This window comes from Mya arenaria, chromosome 13 (genome assembly GCF_026914265.1).
Source record: "Mya arenaria isolate MELC-2E11 chromosome 13, ASM2691426v1".
NCBI lineage: Eukaryota > Metazoa > Mollusca > Bivalvia > Myida > Myidae > Mya > Mya arenaria.
This window is the reverse complement of record NC_069134.1, coordinates 40,090,486-40,103,692: the sequence shown is the minus strand read 5'-3', so window position 1 is coordinate 40,103,692 and position 13,207 is coordinate 40,090,486. Positions and strand designations below refer to the sequence as shown.

The 13,207-nt window shown below is 33.7% G+C and overlaps 1 protein-coding gene across 5 annotated transcripts in view; it reads left to right on the top strand.

Annotated features, from left to right (window-relative positions):
- Positions 1 to 5,634, top strand: part of LOC128213846 (protein patched homolog 3-like) — a 60,409-nt gene extending 54,775 nt beyond the window's left edge. For all 5 annotated transcript variants that reach the window (XM_052919909.1, XM_052919910.1, XM_052919912.1 and 2 more), the window contains exon 21: positions 4,808 to 5,634. In XM_052919909.1, coding sequence (XP_052775869.1) covers positions 4,808 to 4,828 — 21 coding nt within the window. In that variant the 3' untranslated portion in view covers positions 4,829 to 5,634. The remainder of the gene's footprint in view (positions 1 to 4,807) is intronic.
- The last annotated feature ends 7,573 nt before the right edge of the window (positions 5,635 to 13,207 follow it).

The following is a 13,207-nucleotide window of genomic DNA, read 5'->3' as shown; positions in this document are numbered from 1 at the left end:
CTTATTACGAAAACCAAACTCTAGGCTAAGTGCAAGAAGGTTGGAACTCGATATAGAAATAGAAGTTGTAACAACAGTCTAGCGCTAAGCCTGGAAACAGTAAAGTCAACATTTCGTGCAGATTGATATATGTTGTGTCCTCACAGTAATCTTTATTTCTAGTTTTAGCCAATGATCGTCTCAGTTGTTTTCTTTTCTTCTGCATGTTTAAAATGCCAGATGTATTAGTAAGTTCGTTTAATATTATATAGTGGATTTTTGTTTGTTTCAGTGTTAGATCGTAATATATTTCACCGAGTGAGAACCAAAATTTATATTTTCATGAGTGGCGTAGCAACGATTGAAATATTCACTTTTTGGTGTCCCTAAGGTGAAATCTTGTGCTTTCTAACACAGAAACAAACTATTTTTCATTTTATTATATGCCTAAAATTGGAATTAAAAGTAATTTAATTACACTTTTTCTTTAAAAATGCGCCAATTTGAATGCACACGTAGTCATTTGAGAAATGGCGTGGTTGAAATTATGTTTGATTTAGAACTGAGACCTGGAGACTTAAATTTCAAAAAATAAAAATAAATCAAATTGATATTTTCACTGTGAAATAACAATTTTATTTCACTGATAAATCTCTATAAACCACTTGAAAGCATATAATAAATTAGTAAGTTTATTTCTTACGCAGTTCTTAATGTTATATGTTTTAATTTGTATTTTAAGGTATCCATCGTACAATGATGTTAATCTTGTTGGCTTAGTGACCCTATACTTTTTTGGTATCATTGAATATATGCCCTTTCTTTCATTGAGAAGTGGCCTAATCAGTCGTCCAAGTTGAAATCCCTCGTATATATATATATATATAACTTTAGCATAGAAGTAAAAAGGCATAGTTATGAAGGGAATGGTTAAGTTATTTTTAGTAATGAGAGAAATAATGCTCCTAATATTATACCGAAAATATATTACAAGGTCTTTTGGCTTAAAATATAACATTAACAGTAGAAAAGAAGAACAAAAATTGGAACTGCAATGATATCTTATATATATATATATATATAAATTATATATATATCTTAAGTTTTTGGTCGTTTTTTTATATATTAGTAACCAGCAAGCAATGCTATAACAAATGATACCAAAATCATATTGGTCACTTAAGGATTCAAAATTTATAGAGGATAATTGTTATTTCAATGTAAGATCATAATATATTTCACTGAGTGAGCACCAAAAGTTATATTTCATAAGGTGAAATGTAATGCTATCTTACACTGGAACAAACATTTATTTCTTACTATTATATGTTATAAATTGGAATTAAATTGATTTGATTACATTTTTTTGTAGAAAAAAAGCGCTAATTTGTATGCGCACATAATGTAATTTGATGGCAGTTAAATTGTTTCCCAGCCTTGATTGATTTAAAACAGTGAGCAGGGTTAAATTTCAAAACAATGAAAAATATCAATTTCATATTTTTACTCTTCGAAACAGTGAAATATCAATTTTATTTCACTACGCATTCTATAAACCACTGTAAAACATAAAATAAAACTTTATTACCAATAGGTCAATGAATTGACAAGCTCACGTGTACATTAGATACCTTTAAATTACTGTATAATGATGAGAATTATTTTCATTTTAAATTATTTATTTATATAGATTGCAGTATCTGATTAGAATTAGTTAATTCTTATAATTGGTTTAGTTATGTTCTTTGTAGAGGCTATTTTCTGAAATAGATTCTCATATCTATCTTTAGATGTGTAGAGATGATTTGTAAGTATTTCCCATCACCACGGAAACCCCCTTTTCACGTTGGAATCTTTCACCCTCCTTTTTTCCATTTTCTGGAAAATTCATGTTCCTTATTGTGAAAAATAATTTATACAGCAGTGGCAATTTATGTGGTAACTAAATTATACAGCAGTGGCAATTTCTGTGGTAACTAAATTATAGCAGTGGAAATTTATGTGGTAATACTATGGAAGAATATATCCCTGCCTTTTACCCCGATGATGCAATCTCTCATTTTTGTGTCGCCTGAAAAGACGACATATAGGGGTTACTTTTGTCGGCGGCGGCGGCGGCCCATTTTCGCTTGTCCGGGGTATATCTCCTAAACTATTAGTGATATCAACTTGAAACTTCATATGTAGATAGATCTAATTGAGGGCAAGTGCAGTGCACAATAACAGTAACTCTTGCTTTCTTAGTTTTAAAATTATTGCCCTTTGTTAATTTTCATACTTAAAGTTTTGTCCGGGGCATATCTTGAAGAATATAGGAGGTATCAACTTGAAACTTCATAGCTAGATAGATCTCATTGAGGGCAAGTGCAGTGCACAATAACAGTAACTCTTGCTTTCTTACTTTTAAAATTATTGCCCTTTGTTAATTTTCATACTTAAAGTTTTGTCCGGGGCATATCTTGAAGAATATAAGAGGTATCAACTTGAAACTTCATAGCTAGATAGATCTCATTGAGGGCAAGTGCAGTGCACAATAACAGTAACTCTTGCTTTCTTAGTTTTAAAGTTATTGCCCTTTGTTAATTTTCATGCTTAAAGTTTTGTCCAGGGCATATCTTGAAGAATATAAGAGGTATCAACTTGAAACTTCATAGCTAGATATATCTCATTGAGGGCAAGTGCAGTGCACAATAACAGTAACTCTTGCTTTCTTAGTTTTAAAATTATTGCCCTTTGTTAATTTTCATACTTAAAGTTTTGTCCGGGGCATATCTTGAAGAATATAAGAGGTATCAACTTGAAACTTCATAGCTAGATAGATCTCATTGAGGGCAAGTGCAGTGCACAATAACAGTAACTCTTGCTTTCTTAGTTTTAAAGTTATTGCCCTTTGTTAATTTTCATGCTTAAAGTTTTGTCCGTGGCATATCTTGAAGAATATAAGAGGTATCAACTTGAAACTTCATAGCTAGATAGATCTCATTGAGGGCAAGTGCAGTGCACAAGAACCGTTACTCTTGCTGCCATATTTTTAGGGTTATTGCCCTTTGTTAATTTTCTTGCTTAGGTTTTGTCCGTGGCATATCTCGTAAACTATAGGAGGTTTCAACCTGAAACTTATTCCGTAGGTATATCTGATTGAGGGGTCAAATGCCACCTACACTTGAAAGTTAAATGGCAACATCATTGTCTATAAATGAATAAAATGCCAATCTAACAGCTATAATGTCGACAGTAAATAATTCGTCAGGCGACACATCCGACTCGCGGAGTTCTAGTTTAAAAGTAGCTTCCCAATAGTTTTAGAGTCCAAAGCAGATTTATGTTGCTGGTTTCTCTTGGGCTTTCCTTAGAATTGTTCTTGATTCTTAACCGGTTACGTAGAACATAAAATGCTTATCATTACCTATATTGCATAATTTTTATTACAATTATTGCCTCTGCTGTATCCATTTCAAACAGTTTTTAAGAGATTTTTTCACTTCCTATGCCAAATGTTCACTCCAGGGAGGATCCCGGAATTGACGTTAGGGGCAAAACCTTTAGACATTTAGACACCCTCAGAACTGAATTTTAAATGGTTTAAAATTTTGGCATAATTTGTTTAAAAGATTGAACTGCACATTAAATAAAATATTATCATTTCAAATATTTATTTTATCTTATTGAAAATTTGAATGTTAAATGAACTGAATAATGTTTACCGGTATATATTTTTTGTAAAATTTGAGGTTCCAAATATGAAAATAATCTAGCTCATATGTTTTTGAATTTTGTCGTAGCCTTGAGATTGTATTTTTTTAGTGGATATGTCAGGGTGAGAAATCACAAGACTTAAAGGGGTTCTCACATGAGTCACCACGGGTCCTTATATTTTATTGATGCAATCCTTGGCCAATAATTAAATTTGACACAAAGGATTGAATCATTGAATTCTTTCCTCTGTGCAAGATTTCAGCAATGGCAAAGCGTGTTGAGGTTATCAAAACCCACGCTAGTGGTTATCGCACACTGATGATAATTGCAGATCGCTGTCTCAAACGCATTTAGCTCCCCTAAATATAATATTCTTTTATAGGCTAAGAAATATTTTTCTGTCTTTTCTGTAAAAAAAATATTTTGAAATAAACGTCAGTTACTTGTTTGTTGGCATTTGTTGAGACCAATGGTGACCCATGTGAGAACCCTTCAAGTCAAGTGATTTTTCACTCTGAATGGGGTCGTGCAACAACATGAACCTTATCCATAACTCAGATGAATGTTTAAGATAATCACCGAAAACAAAGTACTTATCTTACTACATACAACTGTTTTACTTGAAATAGAGTCCATGGTATCACCTTTGCTTAAATGATGGATGAACATGAGCATTAACAGGAACTTCCGATTGTCTCGTTTGTTTTAATGAAAATAAGCATATTATTTTTTGTTCAAATGTTTTTTTTGTGAATAAGAATAGATGCATGTTGTCAAACAAGAGCTATAATTCTCATATTTGCAAAATGAATACTTTGTGGCCATCTCATCAAGAAGTTTGCAAAAATAATAAAGAAAATCAGTTAAAGCTGCAATCTCACAGATTGATGTTTTATGGCTTAAAGCTTTACTAACACTTAACACAAAATAAGATTATCAACAGTTTTCTAAAGTATTAAGATCCGTTTGACATGACCAAATTGAAGGCATTGATGCCAATTTAAGCTGATTCTCAAGACCTTTTTTTTAAATTGTCAAAATTGTCAGTCTGTGAGAATGCTGCTTTAAATACTTTTCGGTGTCATGAATTTGATGTTGATATTAACATTGTTATAATTCTTTTTGATTTCAGGGATGTTTCTGTACAGGCTGACAGTGTTTGCCATCAGTGCAGATGCACCCTACATTCAGAACTTCTTAATCGACCTTCACATGAAGGTCAAGGTCATATAGATTCACAGCAATATTCCAGTACTATGCAAACCATTTCAAGCATGTCTGAAAGAAATGATACCAGAGCAACTGCTTATGTTAGAAATAATGGGGATGAGACACAAAAACCTCTTATGAGTGACCTTGAAATTGGAAATTTATTTGACCTTGAGAAAATAGATGTCCTTGATGGTTCAGAGGACAAGATCAGAGAAGAAAATACTCAGAGTTGCCAGGGGTTTGACAAAAAGTGTGTAATGTGCACCCTACAGCAAGCCCAAAGAGATATTCAACTTGCCCTTGAACAAATGTCAAGGACAGACTTAACTGATATTCAGTCGAGTAGCTGTAAAGTTCACAATAACGTGACAAAAACTTGTGGTGCTAGCAATGTTTAAGTTATTTATTTGTGTATTCTGAAGGAAATTTATATATTATTTACTGTCAGTATTTGTATCACTGTATTTTAATTATGAAAAAGATTATTATTATTATTATTATTATTATTATTATTAAGGTATACCTTTTTATCAGGTGTTGGTCAAGTACAAAATTGAGATTTTTTATTAATTTTATTTAGTTTATAACTCTACAATTGCTCTTATGAAAATATTATTGAAATATTTGTAAGCTATTTACCAAAGAAAATGCATAGATTATAACTTATTTCATAATACCATGTAAATCGATATGCTCATAGATTAAGATACTGTTTTGTTATAACATTTAATTAAATATTGCCTAAGATCGGTATGTTTTGGCTTTTGAATATAACTTGCCATTTTATATTTTGCATTTTGTTTAAGCCAGTCTTGACTTTTATGATATCAAAATACATGATTGTTTAGACTTCAGGCCTTTAGGAGCTGGGTCCGCAGGGGCTACGGTTGTGGCCCCAATATTCGGGCTGGTAATGGCAATTGGGCCACGAATGTTTGATACCGATTTTCTTAGAAGTCATATTTTAAATAAAGCTACGCGCATATAGATTAATACCAGTCTGACATGATATTGAATAAAGGTCACCATGTCATATTTACAACATCTAGCTTATTGGGTGTGAATGGCGTGAAAATAGTAGGCGGATTATTAAAGACGGGTAAGTGAAAGAAGAAGAGACACTAAGACAATAATTATTTGTATCGTTTTTGATATTTCATGAAAATAAAACCAGAACTCACTGGAAATGGAGTCTTTCAATGCTTAAAATTGAAAAAAAAAATCTTGTGCCCACCCCTTCTGCGGCCCCTGAATATCAATTTGCATCCTTACAGGCTTGGACTTGCATGTTTTATCTTTAAATTAATGCTGCAAAAATGTTAGTTTGAATTGCACACAATCACAGACAAATAAGTCTATAATATGAATACTTAATAGTTAATGATGATTTTGGTATAATTTATTTGAAAATGCTCCTTAAGCATTCAAAGTCATCAAAAGTTGAATATATTCTAGTCTGAACACTTTAATCATTTGAAATATATATCTTAAATCATTTGAAATATTTATATCCAGTGTATATGATATGAACATGGAAAGGGCGAAAATAAGCATATATTTTGAAATACATGACCAAGGTATAATATAAAAGTATAGTATTTATATATACAGTATAAACATGTATGTACACAATATTTGTGAAAATAGTTTTGTAACATTGAATAAGCAAGAAATAACAATATGAGATTCTTTAGCGTAATTGCAAAGCAGAGAGCTCTGGGATGGTTTTCAATATTCAAATCACGTCAATGTTATGGTCACACATCATTGACTTCAATCACTCTATTGGTCAGTTATTAATAACCAGTTGTCCGCTAAGCTACATCATTCTTATAACAAATAAAGACCAATATTAAATACCAGTCCAGAGCCTAATCATCTCACAAAAGTTATATTCATGACAGATACTTAAAGATTAGGATACATATTTATATACTTCATTTTGTTAAACTGCATAACATATTTTAGCATCATGTTAAATATACATAATATATTGTTAACATACTTTTTAAATGTGTTGTATGCCATGTCTCATGTGTTCATACAATATGCACTTATGTATTTGTGTATACATGTATGTGTATTTGTGTATATGTTTAAATAATGATGAATTGAGATTTTCATCTTGAATCTACATGCCAGTATACAATCACTTAGAATGTTCATGCTTTTATAGGAAGAGCTTTTAGTAATTTAAACTTTTCATTACAACTATCCATACAATCATTTAATTTCATTATAATTGTTTGCAGATAACATCAGTGGTAAAGTTTACCTAGTGGGGAATTGTTTTCCTGCAAGAATTATTCTCATTCATTTATAATCATACATTGTGACCTGGGCCAGTATTCATGAAACGTCTGAGGTAATAATCTATCTCAAGTCATTTTCCTCCATTAGGTATCTCACTTGTCATATAATAAAATATTATACATTACTTGATGTGACCCTTCTATGTGTATATAATTTTATGCTAATGCCTCGATCCATATACACCTCCGGAGGCTGACTGGCCGGTCCTTATAAAGTCATATGACCCTCAGTGGTGTGTAATATTTCTTAAATAATTCAAAAATATCTGAAATATTTTATTAACATTGATTTTTTTGAATATTCATCATTTTTATTTTTAAAAAAACACAATAAATTTAAGAAATGAATATTGAGTTCAGAAATGACTTAAGATGTTTTATGAATACCAGCGCTAGTCCTTGCCCTTGGCACAACCTCTCAAAATATTGTAAGTAACCGGTTAAAGTGTCATTTTTCATTTAGCAGAATACCTTGCTTACACTTCTTTTAAAAAATAAAAGTAGTTTATTGTGTTGATGATTCAAAATAATTTCCTTTAGACATCTCCTATCTTATCAAAAATAGGTAATTACCGGAATGCAATTTATACAGAAACGAAAACAATGCCCTTAAGGGTTATTGTTTTATTAAAGGATTGTTAAAGAAAATGGGGTCTGATTTTTTGTTTCTAGAAATGAAAATGTTTTCCACATACAGTAAGTATATTCAGAGATTTCAAAATAATATAAAAAAAAAATTTGAATGATTTAACCAAATATAAGTTATTTTTTATACATATTTTTTTTACAAAAAGCTATGCACACCCTGGAAAATGAAAACCCTATCTATTTTCTTCCAGATACTTATGAAGACACATGAAATATTTCATATTTCATAATTCAATGATCTCAGTAAACTTTTGTTAAGTAATTATGCCCCACTTTCAAGAAGAGGGAGTATATTGCTTTGCACATGTCGGTAGGTCAGTTGGTCCATCGGTAGACGAAAGCTTGTCCGAGTGATAACTCAACAATTCCTGGACCAATTGTCATTAAATTTGACATTAATGTTGGGCCTGACCAGTAGGTGACCACTATTGATTTGAGGAATCATAGGGTCAAAGGTCAAGGTCACAGTGACCTTTAACAAGAAAAGGTTGTCAAAGTTTGTCTGAGTGATAACATATCAATGCCTCGACCGATGGCCATCAAACTTGACACCAAGGCTGGGCGTGACCAGTACATAACCCCGATTGATTTTAGGGGTTATTGGATCAAAGGTTAAGGTCACAGTGACCTTGATTGCTGAAAGGTTGTCCAAGTGATAACTCCACAATGCCTGCACCCATGACCCTCAAACTTGACATGGAGGTTTGGCCTGACCAGAAAATGACCCCTATTGATTTTATGGGTCAAAAGTCAAGGTCACAGTGACCTTGAATTCAAACTTGATAATTCATGGACCTATGGTCATCAAACTTGACATGAAGGTTGGGCCTGGCCAGTAGATGACTCCTATTGATTTAAGGGGTCATTGGGTCAAATGTCAAGGTCACAGTGACCTTTAATGCAAAAAGATTGTCCGAGGGATAATTCGACAATGCCTGCATCCATGGCCGTCAAACTTAACATTTAGGTTGGGGGTACCAAGTAGATGACCACTAGTGATGTTTAGGTCATAAAGTCAAAGGTCAAGGTCACAACACATATTGGTCGTTCAATGACTTGGTATTGGTCATTAAAATGAGCATGAACATGATTGAAAACTGTACCTACTATCCTCACTCTATGAATGATCATAATCTTAAAACTGCCTCAAAGGCATCCAATGTCAATGACAAATCAGCTGTCATTTCGGTCCATGCATATTTCTTTCAATTGTTTAAATATTCTTGACAACATGGCGCTCAGGGGGGCATAATGGTTGAAAAACATCTCTTGTGTGAAGAAGATTTCATTTGTTTCATAATATGTATTGGCTATTTAGTATGCTTGTTGAATGTCATGAAGAGATTACATGTAGTTTGAAAAACTAAAAAAAATATGACTTCGAAATGTCAACCATCCAAGCATATTTCAAATAAAGGCATGTTTGAATATGAATGATCGTTGTTAGCTTGTCTGGAAATAAAGTTATTTCCACTACTAAAAAACCATTGAAGTTATAAATTGAAGTAAACTGAAACCTGGTACAAACATGTATGTTGCCAGAGACAGACAATATGGACATGTACAGCATGGCCCACAACTCTGGCCTAAATAATTGTGAACTAAATGTTATCACCAATTACAATATGGACATGAACAGCAAGGCACACAACTCTGGCCTAAATAATTGAGAACTCAATGTTATCGCCTATTACAATATGGACATAGACAGCAAGGCCCACAACTCTGGCCTAAATAATTGAGAACTCAATGTTATCGCCTATTACAATATGGACATGGACAGCAAGGCCCAAAACTCTAACCTAAATAATTGAGAACTCAATGTTATCGCCTATTACAATATGGACATGGACAGCAAGGCCCACAACTCTGGCCTAAATAATTGTGAACTAAATGTTATCACCAATTACAATATGGACATGAACAGCAAGGCCCACAACTCTGGCCTAAATAATTGAGAACTCAATGTTATCGCCTATTACAATATGGACATGGACAGCAAGGCCCACAACTCTGGCCTAAATAATTCAGAACTCAATGTTATCGCCTATTACAATATGGACATGGACAGCAAGGCCCACAGCTCTGGCCTAAATAATTGAGAACTAAATGTTATCGCCTATTACAATATGGACATGGACAGCAAGGCCCACAGCTCTGGCCTAAATAATTGAGAACTCAATGTTATCGCCTATTACAATATGGACATGGACAGCAAGGCCCACAGCTCTGGCCTAAATAATTGAGAACTCAATGTTATCGCCTATTACAATATGGACATGGACAGCAAGGCCCACAGCTCTGGCCTAAATAATTGAGAACTCAATGTTATCGCCTATTACAATATGGACATGGACAGCAAGGCCCACAGCTCTGGCCTAAATAATTGAGAACTCAATGTTATCGCCTATTACAATATGGACATGGACAGCAAGGCCCACAGCTCTGGCCTAAATAATTGAGAACTCAATGTTATCGCCTATTACAATATGGACATGGACAGCAAGGCCCACAGCTCTGGCCTAAATAATTGAGAACTCAATGTTATCGCCTATTACAATATGGACATGGACAGCAAGGCCCACAACTCTGGCCTAAATAATTGAGAACTCAATGTTATCGCCTATTACAATATGGACATGGACAGCAAGGCCCACAGCTCTGGCCTAAATAATTGAGAACTCAATGTTATCGCCTATTACAATATGGACATGAACAGCAAGGCCCACAACTCTGGCCTAAATAATTCAGAACTCAATGTTATCGCCTATTACAATATGGACATGGACAGCAAGGCCCACAGCTCTGGCCTAAATAATTGAGAACTCGATGTTATCGCCTATTACAATATAGACATGGACAGCAAGGCCCACAACTCTGGCCTAAATAATTGAGAACTCAATGTTATCGCCTATTACAATATGGACATGGACAGCAAGGCCCACAGCTCTGGCCTAAATAATTGAGAACTCAATGTTATCGCCTATTACAATATGGACATGGACAGCAAGGCCCACAACTCTGGCCTAAATAATTGTGGACTCAATGTTATCGCCTCTTTATGATGGTAATAGTTACAATTAAATGTTATTGCGCACTCTGCAGTGCCATTGGTTAATAAGGCCTGTGCTTGTTTTGTATTATACTAGGCATTGGAAAGGCATTTTAAAATGAAATAGAACTTCAAAATTCTGTAATTCCTGCAAGTTTTTAGTGTATGGGGGGAGGGAAAGTGGGGAGTACTCCACATTCATTGCATCCTTCATTTGCAAATAAATACAATGTCCATTTCCAAAAGTCGATGAAACTCATCCATTTGTTGGTGAATGGAACAGAATCAGCTTCGGCTAGCTCCTTTGGGTAATTGCGGAGTGTTTTCCAAGTGTTGACAAGTAATGTCTTCCTCTGCAGCCTGAATGAGCATATGACCATCAGCATTTGTTTTTTAATTTTCCCAGTTTTCCTCAATGAACATGTATATAATATAAAATACTGTCTGTTGTTGATAAGATTATGGTGGTCACTTACTCCAAATGATTTTAAAATCTGACCATGAATGAGAAAAATATTGATCGTACATAAACTATTATCAGTATGTAGCAACACATACATGTAGTAAGTTCAGAAAGGCTGCTGTGACCTTCACCTCGTAGGTAGGTACATGGATCTTGTGTGCGACATATCCTCATGCTATGGTGGTTACTTCTGCCAAATACTTTTTAAAATCCGGCCATGAGTGAGAAAGAGATGGACCGGAGAAAAACGGGACAGACTTGCGATCCATACCAAGTTCGGAAGGTTGCTGTGACTTTGAAGTTGATAGTAGGGTCATGGGTCTTCTAGGCAACTCATCCTCGTATTCCTCATGCTATGGTGGTCTAATAAATTCCCAATGATATGAGATGACGAGACTCTACATGTATAACTATTATTCCCTGCTGCCAGGAGGATACGCTTTTTATCTGCACATATCAGACATCAACTCAACGTTATTCAGAACTGTGTCTACTATCATCAAACTTTGAATGAATAATTGACTTAATCTAAACTCTTCTGGCCCCAATTTCTCAAAAAATCTTAAGCGTAACACGCTTAAGTAGTTTATTTCAATAAGCCAAAATACATACTTCAATAGAATTTTGATAAATGAAAAGTTGTTTATTCTGATAATCATGATGATAATTCCCATCTCAAGTATGAAAACTCTTAAAAGAAGTAAACATTACGCAATTTATTAACAAGAGGCACATCAGTGCCTGTGCTCTACTGGCCAAAAGGTTCAAGCAAAGACCACCTAACGAACATTTTCGTCAAGTTTCATAGAAATACAATCATCAATTTTTGAGGAGAAGTTATTTAAAAAAATTTTTTACTTTAATAGCTCTGGCTGCCATGTTGTGCAGTGGACCGAAATGATTTGGGCAATTTGAGTAAAGGAGCACCAAACAAACATTTCTGTCAAGTTTTATCGAAAAAAGGTCATCGGTTTCGACGACAAGTCGTATAAAGTTTTTTTTTATTTTTTAGCTCTGGCAGCCATGGTGTGCAGTGGACTGGAAACATTTAACAAATTTTGGTTAATGACCACCCAAGGAACATTTCTGTCAAGTTTCATCAAAATCTGATCATCGGTTAACATTTAATCTGAATAGATTATGAAGCAAATATCTAACCTGAACAAGAACTGACGAGATAGAATCGACTTGGTGTTTTCACTTACACTTTTCGGCCATTTAAGTTACTAAAAATAGCTGTTTCATAAACTTTCAGAATGTCACTTAAACGAAAATTAATGTTCAGTCTATATATACTTTCCTATGTATAAATGTAAGGTTTTTAAATTGATCTTTTTGTGAGAACTTTATGCTTATATGTTTACTCATTAATTATTATTGTTTAAAAATTATTTAAAGATGCTATACGTGAAAAATTAAGACATTATTTTTTTTTCTATTAAAGGGAGGTAATTCAGTAGTAAAATGTAATCAAAGCTATTAAAGCATGGCATTTCTTTTCTAACCATGTTGATATTATTACAGTCTATTCAAGCAAGATGCCTTTTGTTTTTACATAGTACCCATAGGTTCTGAAAAACAAGGAGCACTATTCCCAACAGAAGGATGTCACTCCCTATCACTGCATGAGCATCATAATAAAGAAATGTTTACTCAAACTGCAAGCTGCTCAATTGAAATAGGTATTTACCTCAAGCATACAGTTTTATAATGTGGCAAAATAGTCGGACTACTAGATTGTCATTCGGACTAGTAAAATATGCCATTATGCTAGTCCAACTGGCTAGTAGGTTAAAATGTTTTTCGTGAAGACTGCGGACGAGAAGTCCTTAAAGGTTTTTCTAT